The sequence below is a fragment of the Gossypium raimondii genome, chromosome 3, assembly GCF_025698545.1.
Source record: "Gossypium raimondii isolate GPD5lz chromosome 3, ASM2569854v1, whole genome shotgun sequence".
Classification (NCBI taxonomy): Eukaryota; Viridiplantae; Streptophyta; class Magnoliopsida; order Malvales; family Malvaceae; genus Gossypium; species Gossypium raimondii.
In genome coordinates this window covers 60,479,377-60,495,692 of record NC_068567.1, presented here as the reverse complement: position 1 = coordinate 60,495,692, position 16,316 = coordinate 60,479,377, and the positions used below count along the sequence as shown (strand labels likewise).

Here is a 16,316-nt window from a genome sequence, read left to right as displayed (position 1 = left end):
AGTTAGTCTTTCCTGAATTTGTGATTGATTTTTTCAATAATATCATATCTAATGTTTAAATCCAATTTCTTTATCTGAAAATGCAGTATGCCTTATCACTGCACCAACACTTGTTGGTTCTAGGTTACTGTACTAGTGTTTAATTACATTTTACTCTCTCTGTTTAAAAATAGGAAAAAATTAGTCTCGGTATATTAGATCAAATAGTGAATTGATCATTTTTGTTAAGAATTTTATCAATTTTTATTATTAAAAATTGATATAACTAATAAAATAACTAAACAGTGACACGTAAGTTTTACTAATTTTAATTTACTAATTTAGTGAATAATGCCTAATTTACTAATTTTTGAAATAAAGAAGATAAATATTATGCATACATGCATATATCTCTGCTCTCGGGTTCTCACTTCTTACTCTCTCCATAATCATGAAGGAACTTGGGCACTCACCTTCTCCTCTCTAATACTTTCGCCCTTTTTCTTGTCTCTGTTTTTCTTTTTTTTTTTATTCAGCTCCAAATCAGAGAAGGAAACTTATTTATTTTGAATTTTTTAAGGAAAGGAAAAAGAACCAGGCCAGTAATGGAGAAAAAGCAAGGTTTTCTCTCAGCTCTCAAAGAAGATATAGTTCGCGGGCTTTCACCTTCCCGCTCGCGGTCCAACAGCCCTGCAAGACCCCTTTCACTCATGTCCACTACGTTACGTGGAAACAAAGACAACCACCATGGCGGTGCTCACGTGGTGAAACCGGAACCGTTGATGGCGAGATCCGGGACTGTAAGGCCAGTCGGTGAAGCGTTATCTCCTCTCATGGAAGGTCCGGAGCCGGACCGAGGGAAATCCGGGGATCCGAAGTGGGTTGGGTCGGTGATAGGACAATGGGTTAAAGGACAGTTTTGTACTTCCACGAACCACAGAAGGTCTAATCTAAGGCTGTTGCTTGGAATCATGGGCGCCCCTTTAGCTCCAATTCATGTTAGCTCCAATGATCCTTTGCCTCACTTGAGCATCAAAGATACTTCCATTGTTAGTCCTCCTTTTATTCTTTCTCTTTTTAATTACCTGTTTAATGCAAAAAATCATGTAGAAATATACAATTTTCTTGGGTTCCAAACAGATGGATACAAAAGATATTGTTAGAACTTAGAATTTCAGGCGCAAAAACAGGGTTTTAACGGCTGCAGGGATCATTATTAGGGTTTATTCCTTGCTGTATTTCAAGTGCTAAAATGCTGTCACTTATCCCATTATTAATTTTTCTTTTTTCTATTCTTTTTCCATTGATTGCGGTATGGTGTGCAGGAAACTTCCTCTGCTCACTACATATTGCAGCAGTATATAGCTGCCACTGGGGTTCAAAAGTTACAAAGCTCCATTAAGAATGCGTATGCAATGGGAAAGCTCAAAATGATAGCTTGTGAATACGAAACCGCCACGAGAATTGTTAAGAGCTGTAATGTCTCTAGAGGTGCCGAGTCCGGTTGGTTTGTACTCTGGCAAATGAATCCGGACATGTGGTATGTCGAACTTGCGGTCAGTGGCTGCAAGGTTCATGCTGGTTGTAATGGGAACCTTGTATGGAGGTATACACCTTGGCTTGGTGCACACACCGCAAAGGGGCCGGTTAGACCCTTGCGTCGTGCACTTCAGGTGAGAAATTTCCTCCCTTTATTCGATTGTTGATCGTTGGCTGCTTCTCAGTTTTCTGATATTCCTGCTTTAGGGTCTTGACCCTAGAACTACAGCTATCATGTTTGCTAATGCAAGATGCATAGGAGAAAAAAATATTAATGGTGAAGATTGCTTCATCCTCAAGCTATGTGCCGGTCCTCGGACACTCAAGGCAAGAAGTGAAGGCCCTGCAGAGATCATAAGGCATGTTTTATTTGGCTACTTCAGTCAGAAGACTGGACTACTTGTTCAAATGGAAGATTCACATTTAACTCGCGTTCAATCTACTGGCGGTGATACGGTTTATTGGGAAACTACAATCAATACATTTCTCGAAGATTACCATCCTGTCGAAGGTATCGTGATAGCACATTCTGGACATACCGTCGTTACACTTTTCAGGTTTGGAGAAGTTGCAATGAACCATACGAAAACAAAGATGGAAGAAACTTGGACGATCGAAGAGGTTGCCTTTAACATACCAGGCCTTTCTGTTGATTGTTTTATCCCCCCAAGTGATTTATCCATCACTGAAACCTGTGAATTCCCTCAGGATGAAAGGGGAGAGAACGCAATCCACCTTTAGAAGAAGCGCAGAATGGCGGCACTGACATCATGATTCGGAGAACGGATGTATGATAAACCATAGATAGAATCATCACATGTTGGCAATGGTTCATATTGGTAGCTACTGCATTTGAGTAAAACCCCTCAGAAGTTACAAGGTACAAATCATTTTTCATACATTACTTTAAGCCTATTAATCTCAAATTTGAGCATCTTCATTCACAGGTTTCCAAATATTTATGGATTTGTGATCCTCTGTGAGAATTTTTTTTGAATACAAGGCATGGTAAATGAGGTGGAATTAACTAGTTTTATTGCCTCGCCTGCTGTAAAATGTGTTAAATGATTGCTGTATGGTTGCAGTTTCATAGTGCTGGTGAAAGTAAAATGTAAATACAAAATATAGTTTTTTTCATCAGTCACATATTTCTTGAATTGTCTCTTTGAATGAAGCGTTTGGAATTTCATTGTTTTTTCAATCTGTGAATGGCCAAGATTATTTGCATAGTTGTATTGAAGTATATCTTCTCTTAATGTTTCATTTTCCCCGGGTTTCATGAATATTTTATAAACCTATCGGTGCGGAGGGTAAAAGTATTATGGAAGTCCCTATATTATGAGTCAAATTGTATTTTATTCTCTTTACTTAAAAAATGGATAAAGTAATATCTATATGTAAGATCAAAGAGCAAACTGTTAAAAATTTCATCACTTCTACTATTACCGTGTGTACTTCATGCTAACATATAGGAATTAGTTTTTAACAATAAAAATAGATAAAAATTTTAATAGATTGATTAATTTACTATTTAATTTAATATATAAAGACTAATTTACTCATTTTTTAAATTAAAGAGACAAAATACAATTAGCCTCGTTTCTTGTAATTTGTCCATGATCCCTAAGTCCCGCCATAGCCAACAGCCCTAGTGAACCTCAACGTTTTGTGTACCATTTGTACCTTGTTCCTTGACCGTGTTCCCTGCCTCCATGGCTAAAATAAAATTTCATTTCATTCCAGACAAATTAGAAGTTATGATTAATAGCTTATGGAGAAAAATAAAATAAAATTTTATTTACATTAAAATAATAATTAATTTTCAATTATGATCCGTTTATATATTTGAGATTGTATAATAATGATTAAATTTAAATTTAAATTTTTATACTTTGTTTTTTTATATAATTTGTTAGTTCAATTTTTATAATATTATTAATTATACTAAATATTTTATTCTAGTTAAAATGTTGACGTGAATTTTAAAATGTATTAATATCATTAAATTTTTTGTCACATGATTTATTTTGTTTTTGAAATAAAGGAGAATTTTTTATTAGTTTCAAAATGTCAAATAATGAATTATTGATTTGGGAGTTTTTCTTAGCTAAATTCAAGAAAAAGTACATTGGTGCTATCTATTTAGAAAAGAGGAGGGCAGAGTTTTTGTATCTTAAGCAGAATGATATGACTGTTGTTGAGTATGAGAGAGAGTTTATACGACTCAGCTGGTATGCCAAAGAATTGGTATCTATAGAAGCAGATAAGTGCGCAAGATTTGAGCGTGGCCTCAATAATGGGATTAGGGTACCCCTTGCAGCTTTGAATATTCAAGAGTTTTCTACCTTAGTGGAGAGAGCTTTGAAAGTAGAGCAAGTTAAGCAAGAAGAGCAGAAAAGAAAGAATTGGAGCCAGATTAAGCGAGGTCAGGGACAGACTAGTTATGCATCATTTCCAGCTACCAAAAGGCTAGGGATTCTCAGGGTCAATCATATTCTACACCAATTCACACTCAAAGGCATGGTCAGAGGCTGAGTCAGGGTTGAGTAGCTAGGTCCGTACAGCAGGTGACATCTGTGGCCAGTACAGGAAGGTTAGTGAGAAGATCATCTCAGTTGATTTGTGAGCACTGCAACAATAGCCACTCTGGGGAGTGTTGGAGAGTTACAGGAGCATGCTTTGGGTGTGGCTCCAAAGATCACCTCTTCAAAGATTGTGCTAAGAAGATAGCCAGTAACCCTACACAAACAGAGAGATCTGCCCCCACTTCTCAAAGAAATAGAAAGTTTATTAGGAATGGCAATGCTGGGAGTAGTCAGAGAGCTAAGAAAGAGATTCCGATTAAATCAAATACTCTGGTACCAGAACGATGCTATTGTATTAAGCCACAAGAGGAGCAGGATGTACCTGACGTTATTATTGGTACTTTCTCTTTACTTGACTCTTGTGTGCATGCATTGATAGACTCAGGGTACACACACTCTTACATATGCACTTCTATCGTAAAAGAGAAAGGCTTTCAATTAGATTTTACTGAAAATAATATGATAGTTAGCAACCCATTTGGCCAAAGCACAACAGCCAATACGGTTTATAGAGATTGTCCTTTAAAAGTGCAAGAGCATGAGTTCTCACAAAACAACAAAACAAATTATCCCCACACATTCATTCATGATATACGGTGTTATTCGAATCGAACCAATTGCCTAAATAAAAAATTAATTAATATATAAAAAACTAAAAGTTGAGATAAGAAATAAATTATTTATAAAATTTTAATTAATTAAATAATTATTATTGGATTAGTAACCACTAATAATTTAATCCCTAATAGGATTGATGGTAGGACTAAGAAAAATGTAGCTAGTTCCCAATGAATCAAAGTCTACTTCTCACATCCCATGAATCTCAACTCTCAAAGCTACTCCAAAGCAAATAAAGGGAACCCATAAATGGTGGACCTAATGGTTTAACTTCATCTATAAGTCTTTATGACTATAACCAACTAAAGTCATTATCATTCTTAATCATTTCTTTCCACATGCATGCTCTCCAATTTTGGACACACTTTTTCTACCGTAAGTAATTCACATTATAATTACACTTCCAATCCTAAGTTGCTTAAGAAATCAGTTTTCCCTTCCTCCCAATGTTATAAGATGTTGCATTTTTAATTTAATTTGTCAGATCGTCAATTCAGTTATCAATTTTTAAATTTTTTATAATCTTTTCACAAGTTTGCATCAGATAGCTAATTCAATTGATTAGACAACTGATTCAATCAGTCGATGTGATCCATGTTATTCATTGAAAAACTTGTGTGGGTTGTAAATTGATTTGCATGAAGTTCAGGATTCGATCCTTATATTTGTAAGTTCTTACTACGTTTCTTAATAACATAATTACTTTTATATAATATATATGAATCGAATAAATCCAACCAAACATATTCCAAACAAAATAAACAATAAATTCCTTCAAATACAAAAAAAGAGTGTCCTCAAAAGGTAAAAAAATAATAATAATGTCTCAAAGAATACAATATAATGGTAAAGTAGCGTAGGCTCTCTAGTAGAAAAGTCCCATATGAGACATCAGCCCATAGAATACGAGAAAAACAAGGCCGAAATAAGCAAATGAATGAAACATTACAGAGCTATTGCATCAAATGTGAGGCACTCTTTTGTTTTAAACCATCAGATTGAGCAGAGCCCATCCCATGGCTAAGCTTCCCATCATCTTTTGTACGGTCCACATTTGATTTGCTCCACTCTGCAATAATAGGTTCAAAATCAACATTAATTAAATCTAATACGTTGAATCTTACTGTCGTTAATGTTGAGTCTTAATTAAATTTAATATCTTAAGCCTTAAATCGATTCACATAAATATTATTGTCAAATTCGATTAACAGAGATACTGTTATCAATATAAGAAGATGTGAATTTGAATATGCTGAAATATTGTACTTCTAATTATAAGTTGAGAAGAAATTATAAATAATTTTAAATATTGTGTTAAAAAACAGATATATCCGTATTTAATTTTAAATCAGATTATGTTGAAGGTATGTCGGGACGGAACCAATTGCCATCTCTAATGGCTAAAGGGTTAGCTAATATCGAGACAAGCTCAGATCGTTGTTTATGTAAGATAAGGGCGACGTTAGGAAGTTGGCACGGTACCCAAAGTAAAAAATTTTATCACATTATATATTAATGTGTAAGAATGATAAAATTATAATTTAATATTATAAAACCATTAATAAAATTATATTTTAAGTCTTGCTGTAAAGGCTTGATCGTAGGTGGAGAAGAAGGATATAAAATGGTGGAATAAGAGAAAATGTACCGTGTCAGTTCCAGCTGGACCTGGCGTAGCAGCCCCGAGGGTAGGTGCTGGGGCCTCGGTCGGCGGAGCTGGTGGCGATGTCAATGGTGTTTGTACTGGAGAGATAGCTGGGACCGTGGCTGGAGGAGAAGCCAATGGAGCTGGTGGTGGGGTAGCAGCAGGAGGAGTTGCTGGCGGTGGGGTTGCAGGTGGTGGAGTGGCGGGAGGTGGAGAAGCTGGTGGAGGAGTGGCGGGAGGTGGAGAAGCTGGAGGTGGAGTTGCAGGAGGAGGAGAAGCAGGTGGTGGAGTTGCAGGAGGAGGAGAACTGGGTGGAGGAGTTGAAACTGGGGGTGGAGAAGCTGTCACTGGGGGCGGTGACGAAGTGGGAGGAGGAGTAGAAACCGGTGGCGGAGTGGCGGTTGGTGTAGGCGGTGCTTGAGTCGTCGGAGGAGGAGTAGAAGCCGGTGGTGTGGGTGGCGCCGGCGTAGACGTAGGAGGATTACTAGGAGCTTGACCCAAAACTCCTGCAACAGCAATGCAAAGCAATGCTGATAGAAACAAATTTTTATTACAAACCTTCATGTTGAAACAATGGTGAAGAGACGTTATCCTGCGCACCCTCTCTGCTTAAACTACGCCACAACCCGCGTGAAATGAGAAAGTGGGTGAAGTGAAGACTGAAGGGAATAGAGGGCAGTATTTATATACATCAGGAATCGATCTTCATCATCATTCAAAAATATATAATTTTTAATCCGACGGTTGTAAATAGTTTAATATTTTTAATTTTACATATTACAATTATTTTAAAGTTTTACATTTACTCTAAAAAAAACTACTTTTATATTTTTTTTTATTAAACACAACTAAAAAGATCTAAAAGGTTATACCTATAAGAATTCTTTCAGAAATTAAATAATTTTTAATAATAAGAATAGATTTAATTTTTATCTGTCAAACTTGATTAATTTTCTTATTTTTGAATAGAATATGTAAAATGCAATCAACTCTATTATAAACACATTATAATATAAACAAATATTTTTATTTACATTTTTAAAAATGGGCATGTTTAATTTAAATTTTAAAAAATTACAAGTACAAATATAATATAAATAATAAAGGATATATATTCCATCAATTAAAATTATAATCAATTCATATAAAATTACAATAAAATAAAATTTAAGATATATTTGATGGTTAAAAAAATTTGTTGTTGAAGGCTTGGTTTATTATTTATATATTTGATGTTAAAAAATAATTTTGATAAATGTCGATGGAGTTTTAACTTGATTGGTATAGGGTATTATTGCCAGTGCAGGAAGACGTGGGTTCAAGTGCATAAAAACGCATTATTCTCATATTTATTGGTGTTGAAAAGGAGCTATAGGTAGTTTTAAACAATTTTTTTAGTCATAAAGAGCATATATGACCAGAATCTATAATAAAATTGTTCAAAAAATTTTGATAAATTAAATAATGATAACTCGTAAAAAAATTAAAGTAAAATGTTTGTGATAGTTTACTAATAATTTATAAAGATAATTTATTTATAAAGTTATAAATTATCAATTTATTAAAATAAACAAATTAGATGGAAGGTAAATGGGATAAATGAGGACAAAGACGAGTAGGCCCCCATCTAATATACAGATATGATGAGCTGGATCACTTCATGGCTATCTGGCAAATGTAATTTGTACGCTAAGTTAAGGCGTTGCATGTTTTTTTATTTTTATTTTTATTTTAAAAGGGTTAATGTAATTTTTGGTCCTTAAATTTGGTAACTAAATTCATTTTAGTACCTTAATTTTTTATCCATATTAATCCGAGAACTTAGTAATTTTTTTTTCAATTGAGCCCCATAACATAAATTTTGTTAAAGTTTAATGACATGACATTATTATGTGAAAATTAAAATATACATAACATCTAAAAGTTATTTTAAAAATAATTTTACAATTTCAAAATGTCACGAAATGCAAGTTCAATACCAATTTTCAAAAAATTGCCAAATTCCTAAATTGGATACTAATTACTAAATTTAAGGGCCCAAAATTAAGACTCGATATAATCTATATTGCTATATATAAGAATCATGTCCATGGGTATTGGCATGGTGACATCTCTCTAGAAGGAAAATGCCGTGGGAATTTAGGGGAAATTAATAATGAGCTAATTTCGTATCTGGTCTCTCGCATTTTGTTGTTTTTGCGATCAGGCCTCTATCTGAAACGTTTGGCATGTTCAATTAGGTCCATGCTTTTAGCTAATTAATTAATTTCGTTACTAAATTCAGATGACAATAAGTTGTATTTTCACGACATAATAAAATATCATGTTTGGATGAAATTTATTAATTATTTAAAATATGATAATTGGAAAAAATAATTTATTAATTTAATAACTATATATATGAGAAATTATTTTACAGACCTTTCCCATCATATCATTTATGGTCCCCTTTTAATTATTTAATGATATTTTAATAACTTTTTTTTATGTCATTGATACATAATTTTGGTAAATTTTTTACCCTAAACCATGAATCCCAAACCCTAAACCTTAAACTCAAACTATAAACCTTAAACCCTAAACCTCGAACATTAAATGTTGAACCCTAAATTTAAACCCCGAACCCAAACTATAGGTTCTTATCATGGTTCGAGGTTCGGGTTTAAAGTTTAAGATTCAGTGTTTGGGGTTTAGAGTTCATGTTCAAGTTTTTGGGTTTGAGATTCATGGTTTAGGGTAAAAAATTACCAAAATTATGTATCAATGACATAAAAAAAGGGGACCATAAATGATATGATGGGAAAGGTCCGTAAAATAATTTCTTATATATATTCATTTGGTTCTTTTTTCCTAACAATTTTATTTATTTATATAAAAGATAAAAAAATTAAATTTAACATTAACCCATAATATAATAACAAGTTTATAAATAATCCCTATATTGCTTTTTATATTAAAAAAACATGTAACAGGTGAAATATCAAAATTTTATTGTTAAAAATGTCAAAATTTTCAAAATCAGAAGGAAAATCAAATGTCAAAAAAAAAGGAAGTTAATTGAATGAGAAAGACAAAGGAATTGATGATGTACTTATCGAACTATGCGAACAATACATCTCAATCCTTCGACTTCCCAACTGTAATCGTTGTGATTAAGTAACCAATTTATAATAATTAATTAGGGTCTTAATCACTAACAAATTAACATAATTTTGGTGCCCAAAATGCACGAGAGACAGATTATGAAAGCTTTGCTTATACATCAATCCGCTTTGCTTCTCCACGTTTCACAATTTCAATATTATTAGGTAGACTGAATTTTTCGGATTTTTTCAATTTCAAAATTGAGTAAATATACATGATTTTGATTGGTATGAAAACAAATTTAGTTTTCAATACTTAAATATTTTGTCATTTTGGCCTTGATTCTAAAACGAATTCGACAATTTCAGCCTCAACACTAGACCTGTCCATGGGCCGGGCGGCTCGGCCCGCCCGAAATAAGGGAGGGTTCGGGTAAAAACATAGGCCCGAAATATGGGCTTGGGCAAAAAAAACGATGCCCGTTTAAAAAATAGGCCAGGCCTCGGGCACCACTTTTTTGGCCCGGGCCCGGCCCCGCCCGAATATAATAAATATATATTTTTAATTTTTAATTTTTAATTTTTAATTTTAAAATACTTTTAAATTTTTTATTTTTTATTTTTAAAATATTTTTTAATGTTTATTAAAAAATGGGCCGGGCCGGGCCCGGGCCAAAAAAGTGGTGCCTGAGGCCCGACCAGGGCAAAATTTCAGACCCATATTTCGGGCCGGGCCCAGGCCTAGGAGGCGGGTCGAAAATTTTTTCCGAGCCTGGCCCAAACTCGGCCCGGCCCATGGACAGGTCTACTCAACACTTACACGTTGGATTAGGACCAATTTGACAGGATGTGTAAACTTTGAGGACTAAATTTGTTATCATACCAATCAAAACCATGTACAACTGATGGAAAACATTAACGTTGTAATTAATTGTTTTTAGTTGCTCGCTTTCGAAATTGATAGGGATTAAATTGTTTTGACTGTTTTAGTGAGACCAATTTGCTTGGTTTCAAAATTGAGAGATTAAAAAATGTCTTTTTACCAATAATTTAAAATATTATTAGTATTAATTACTAGTATTTCAAAGTGTTAATTCAATTATGTGGTTAAATTATGGTCCAATTTTTAAAATTATTAGAAGGGTTTTTTCTTTTCTTTTTAAGAGGTTATATTCAAGTTATTCATGTCATAAGCAAATAGTAGAGACGAACTTAAAATTTAAAATTTAATAATGTATTTTAAATATGTTCCACGTAAAATTCAAGCTTGATCTCGGGCAACACTAGAGGATGTTTAAAATTTGTAAAATTTTAAGTTAATCCAATGGCAAATTTGCATTTCACCCTTCTAAAATCTAGAATTCAATTCAGGCCCTTCAAAATTGTAAAGTTTATAACTTAGCCCGTTGAGAAATTGTAAAACTTTATATTATTACAATATTAAAATCGCATTTTAGTTCTCTCAAAAAATTATAGCTTAAATCTGGTCCCAAAAAAAAAAATTGGCTTCATCTCTAGAGTAGTTGAATGACTGGATTGATACAATACTAATATTTTGAGGATTCAGTTAAAACAACTTGAATTTTAGAGACTAATCTAGAATTTGAATTTTAGTTTGGGAATGTTTGGTATAATTAAATTTATTTTAAATTTTAAATTTAATATAATTATCGAATGTAAATATAATCCAAAATCAATATAATTTAAGCTACATCATCGCATAATTTTTTTTAACATTAATTCTATTATAGGTTATTATCACATTTGTTCTTTCTTTATAAAATGCCTAAAACTACACACAGCTCCTCCGTAACCCTTAAATATGAGGATAATGCGCTTTAGTACACTTGAATCAATATCCTCTTACACTGACAATACTCCTGATGTTAATCGAACTAAAACTCAACGCATAATTAAGGGTTCATGTTTTCGTCTTTAATGAATCGGTCCCGTCCAGTTTTAGCAGCTCATGATTGCATTTAAGCATGGGGCCCTATTTACTACTGAAATAATTAGGATGCGTTTGGATTTTTTTTGGTAAATTTGGTGAAGGCTTACTTAAGGATTTTTAAAAGTTCACAAATAAATTAAAATTTAAAAGGATAAAATAAAATGAAATTTTTAATTTTAAAGAAGGATTTCATGTGGAAATTAGAGGGTCTCAAATTCTCTATAAAAATGAAAAATTGTTTCTATAAAATTTCACCAAATCTTCTCCCACTTTCATATGACCCACTACAATAAGCAGAACTCAAAAACAACTTTTTTTAAGAAAATTATTTTAATATTCTAAAATATATTTAAAATACATAAACAATACTAGATTATTGTACATCCATTACATATGTGAGAATATTCATATAATAAATTTATTAAAATTGATATAAAAGTTTAGACTCTGACATAAACCATTGAAAATTTTTATTTTATTGATAATTAAAATTTTCAACATATTATATAAAATTTTCAACAAAAAGTGTTGAGTAAGATAAGTAGGTAGGCAGCTGCTTATTAGTAAAAAATTAAGTTTATTTTATTTTATTAAAAAATCTTTAAAAAAAGAGATATTCAAATTACCATACGTATCTTTTATTCAAAACTAATTAAAATAATATAAATATTATATTAATAAATAAAATTTTAATATAAGTATTTACTTTTATCAAACAATATGATTATATTCAGTAATTATACATACTAATTTATCAAACAATTTTTAATATAAATTCAGCACTTATAAAATTTAGCAAGTACTTAAATTTTCAGTTTATTAAACACATCCTAACTCAAAAGAATAAATTTTGATAATTTTTAATCGAATTGAGATTGATTGATAAGTGACACTAACTCAATAAACCTCTTAATATAAAGAATAAATAAAAGATATTAATATTTTGAAATGATATTTTAAATTATTTTCGCTTTTAAAATTTTAAACAATTTTCATCCAAACTTTTCTAAAGCACCCTAAAACATGAAATAATGTTTCATCATTATATTTACCACCTAACAGTTTCAACAAGATTTTTACACCTTATACAATTCACTATAAGTAATGTACTTCAACGCACTCGAATCCACATTCTTTTTATTGGTAATATTGTCCATGTCAATTGAACTAAAATTTAATTAGATTTATTATAAATGCTAATTTTTCATTTTAATTAAAGTTAATTTTGATTTTTTATATAAACTTTTAATAAATGAGGTTACCATTTTTATGTGATGCTTTTATAGTCATTTATGGTTTTGCATGTGGATTGAAACTTTCAATCCTCTTTTTATGGGTTCAAGAGTGACTAATCATTCAAGTTTTAGAGGTCGATTTAGGGGTGCAATATGGTCACGAGTTTTAAAGTTACTTCATATTTAAGGTAAAGATTGAACTCTCAACCACTTATTAAAATAGAAAAAACTATTATCATTTCCCTTAATTCCCTAGATTCAGGGTGGGTTTGGATGGACGATTGGGTGCGGTGCGGTGCGTTTAGCTTACTTTTTGTCTCACGCTACAGTATCGCTACAGTATCTAATCTCACCGCCACCGCTGTTTTTACACTAACCGCAGATAAACGCACCACCCATCCAAACTCACTCTCAATCCTCCTTTAAAATGAAGTAATTTAACAAAAACCCATTTAGAAAACTTTTTTTTTATCTAAAATTCAAGTATCAATATTCACAAAATTACTGATTTAAAAAAATTAAATTCAAAATTAATTATATCAAGCATCCTTAAATTATGTCTCGAATTTTAGATTGGTTCATAAACTTCAAAACATTTTAATTAAATTCTCTATATCCTCGAGTTTAAATTGAGTCCTCAAATTATCGATATCATATCAATCAAATCATTCTGTTAGTTTGGTCATTAGCTAGGGCTTTAAATGTAAACTCAAATCTAACTTGGAACATATTTAAAACACAAAAATCAAATTATAAACTTATGTGTACATACTAAACGGGCATACCAAATCTGATATTTAAAAAAACCCCTAAGTTTTAATGACTCGATATGTTTTCTTAACATGTCAAACTCAAGTTATTCATATAATAAATACACCTGTGATTACAATTAACCCGAATCAAATTTAAATCGATACTAATACTTTAAAGTTTAAGGACTGATTTAAAATCTAAATAATAGTTCAGGGAAGCTCGATTAATTAACCCGAAAACTAATTAAAAAGTGGTCCATAAGCAGCTTAGAGAATAAGCAATAGAGGGGGGAAAAGGGACCCCATCGGTTCAACGATCATTATCTGTAAATACAAGTGATATGAACTGGTTATCCTCCTCCTGTTGGCCCATTCATTTCTTTCCACAAAGATGAATTGAAGTTGAACTTTTTATGGCATTATTTATTCTTTTTTTTTCTCAACTGCAAAAGCATGTGGTTTAATCAAAAGCTATCTCTCTATCAAATTTCGTACCAATTAAGGTTACTGTCATAAGAAGAAACTGAAAAATGACATGAATTGAGGATGTCAAGACTCGAACATGCTTTGTGTTTGTAACATTTGGTCTGTCTTGAAAGGCCATGTTTAGAGTAAGGTTTCATTTCATTTGACCTGTTTTGGATGAGATTAAGTGTCATGACCTCTCTTCAACTAAAACCCCCATTTTAAAGGGTTAGAGGCTTAAAGAATACAAGTAGATTGCCAATTGAGACTCAATCAGTGTAGACATTGTTGCCAATGTAAGAGGATGTGGACTTGAGTATGCAGAAGCGTATTATCCTTCTATTTATGGGTTGGGGAGGAGCTATGGGTAATTCTAGACATTGTGTCAAAAAAGAACCGATACGATCATAACTTATTATAAGATTATTCAAGAAGAAGAAGAAGAAGAATACAAATAGATCATAAAGAAAGCTTGTCTGATTAATTAGAATTATAGAGCATTTAATATAAAGCATAATTAATTGAAAATTAAAATATATTCGAATCTAAATCAAAATAAATTTAAATAGAATGTATATATAAAAAAATTTAAATGTAGAATCATATGAAAGAAAACTTAAATTTAATATATACAAATAATAAATTTCCAACCTAAGAATTCGAGGCATTTACCAACAATCCCTTATTTGCAACTAAAACCCTTTTTGGTTGCCTTTTTAAAACTTTTCTATTTATATTGCGTTGTGATTGTATACATTTACAAATTAAGATATTAAAAGTGAAATAGTACTAGTACCTTATCAGTAGAACTGATCATGAGTCGAGTTATTCGTCCAGATCCGAAGGTACGTCTTAAAAGTGAGAATTTTGGCAAAAAAATATAGGCCCAAGAAATAGAATTGGATAAAAAATAAAGTCCGTTTTCTAAATAGATTGGGCTTTGGGTAGGATTTTTTTGCTCAGGCCTGGCTTAGCCCGAATAAGTTGTTTTGTTGTTGTTTCGCTGCTGTTTTGCTACTATTTTATTGTTGTTGTTTGGATATTGTATAACTTTTGTTTTATTGTTATTTTTGCTACTATTTTAGAGGCATTTGCTCGCTAAGTTGCAATCATGTTAGTGTTATTTAAGTATAAAATTTTTTTTAATGTATTTTCAATTTGTTGAGAAATATTTATTTTATGTTTTTTAAATTTATTTTTATACAAAAATAATCTTAAAAAATTTAATATAGGCAGGTCGGGTCAAGCTCGAGTGTAACAAATTTAATTTGGATTGGGCTTGGACAAAATCTTAAGCCCATTTTTCGGATCAAGCCAAACCTGGACCTAGAAAACGAACTTAAAATTTATCATCGGCCTGACTCATGATCACGTCTTCTCACTAGTCATTTGCTTAGTTTAACCAAGTATACCAAATCAATAATTTGGTTAATATTAGAAGAATTTTATTATCATTCTAACTCAATATTATTATACACTCCTTCGTATCTAATATTTTTTTCTAACTCAATTTAATTTTAATTAAACTAATTAAAAAATAATTAATTAAATTTAATCACAAATTGGTGTTTAAAAATGATTGCTTTTAACTTATCATGGTTTCTTATAATTGATAAATATTTTCTCTTGATTTTTATTAAGATGTAAAACCATGAACCATATAACAATGGAATTCGATAAAAAAAAATAAATCAAAAGTAAAATTGAATCCCAATCTAATGTTGTTGATACTAAGAAACAACGTTACTTAACCTTGCTAGGGGGGTCGGGTGGGAAGTCGTACTGTATGAGCGATGAAGAAGGTAAAGGAGAGAACAAAAGTTTAAGATGGGCATGAGGAAAAGAGTGTAGAGCCAAAAATGGATAAACAACACTATCGTTAAGGCGAGAGTGGCTCTTACTCATGGATATATGTCTCATTTCGATTGGTTAGTTGGGTGTTTTTAATATTACTGTCGGGTGAGAAATGTGACATCACTTAAGTTGTAAGGTATATAAATGACAAGTGATAGTTGTCTTGTTAGAGTAGTTTAATTATCAAGAATGGTTAACTTACATGTTTCTCAAATCTTAGCGAAACATTATATATAATGAAACGAGGAGATCGAAGCTAAATGGTCATGTGTTGTGGCGGTTAAGCTCCCACATGGAACAAATGCAATGAAAATAAGAATCTCAAAATAAAATTAGAGAAGATATTAAATAGAATGAGTGTAAGATAATATTTTTTTTTTTAAAAATGATATAACATTGTTCCATTGGTGCTTGTGATTTTTAGCATGATATTAATGTAAAATATTTATTTACTTTTAATTAATTTTTAATACGTTGAAAATATTTAGAAAAACCAATAAATAGTCGGTTTTAATGGTAAGATACGTTAAAATTTGATTGGATTATGTGTTATATCGTAAAAAAAACACTATTAGAGTCAGATAATACCAATTTAATTAATAAATAAAAT

General features: G+C 31.5%; 3 protein-coding genes across 6 annotated transcripts in view; 2 read left to right on the top strand and 1 right to left on the bottom strand.

Annotated features, from left to right (window-relative positions):
- Window positions 1-13,992, top strand: part of LOC105795210 (uncharacterized) — a 98,270-nt gene extending 84,278 nt beyond the window's left edge. The window contains exon 3 of the mRNA XM_052628678.1: window positions 13,980-13,992. Within this exon, the coding sequence (XP_052484638.1) occupies window positions 13,980-13,983 (4 nt within the window). The 3' untranslated portion in view covers window positions 13,984-13,992. The remainder of the gene's footprint in view (window positions 1-13,979) is intronic.
- Window positions 406-4,442, top strand: LOC105795201 (uncharacterized). 4 transcript variants are annotated; one of them, XR_008194622.1, is made up of 4 exons: window positions 406-1,028; window positions 1,305-1,652; window positions 1,726-2,398; window positions 3,839-4,442. XR_008194622.1 is itself a non-coding variant. In XM_012624722.2 (4 exons), the coding sequence occupies exons 1-4, from the start codon at window positions 585-587 to the stop codon at window positions 2,257-2,259; spliced, it is 1,239 nt and encodes a 412-aa protein (XP_012480176.1). In that variant the 5' UTR covers window positions 406-584; the 3' UTR covers window positions 2,260-2,719. The 4 variants fall into 4 exon arrangements, 2 of the variants coding, with proteins under 2 accessions (XP_012480176.1, XP_012480175.1); XR_001134217.2 differs by lacking the exon at window positions 3,839-4,442 and adding an exon at window positions 2,466-2,719; XM_012624722.2 differs by lacking the exon at window positions 3,839-4,442 and having other exon boundaries at window positions 1,726-2,139; window positions 2,227-2,719.
- Window positions 5,466-7,031, bottom strand: LOC105795200 (classical arabinogalactan protein 9). Its single transcript, XM_012624720.2, has 2 exons — window positions 6,370-7,031; window positions 5,466-5,790 (listed from the first exon to the last, which is right to left on the bottom strand). The coding sequence occupies exons 1-2, from the start codon at window positions 6,928-6,930 to the stop codon at window positions 5,707-5,709; spliced, it is 645 nt and encodes a 214-aa protein (XP_012480174.1). The 5' UTR covers window positions 6,931-7,031; the 3' UTR covers window positions 5,466-5,706.
- Window positions 13,993-16,316: the final 2,324 nt, after the last annotated feature.

Coding starts and splice junctions, on each gene's coding strand:
- LOC105795201 (XM_012624721.2), top strand. CDS start 585: ATGGAGAAAAAGCAAGGTTTTCTCTCAGCTCTCAAAGAAGATATAGTT. Junction 1,029..1,304: donor GCATCAAAGATACTTCCATT/GTTAGTCCTCCT, acceptor TATGGTGTGCAG/GAAACTTCCTCTGCTCACTA. Junction 1,653..1,725: donor CCTTGCGTCGTGCACTTCAG/GTGAGAAATTTC, acceptor TTCCTGCTTTAG/GGTCTTGACCCTAGAACTAC.
- LOC105795200 (XM_012624720.2), bottom strand. CDS start 6,930: ATGAAGGTTTGTAATAAAAATTTGTTTCTATCAGCATTGCTTTGCATT. Junction 5,791..6,369: donor GTCCAGCTGGAACTGACACG/GTACATTTTCTC, acceptor CTATTATTGCAG/AGTGGAGCAAATCAAATGTG.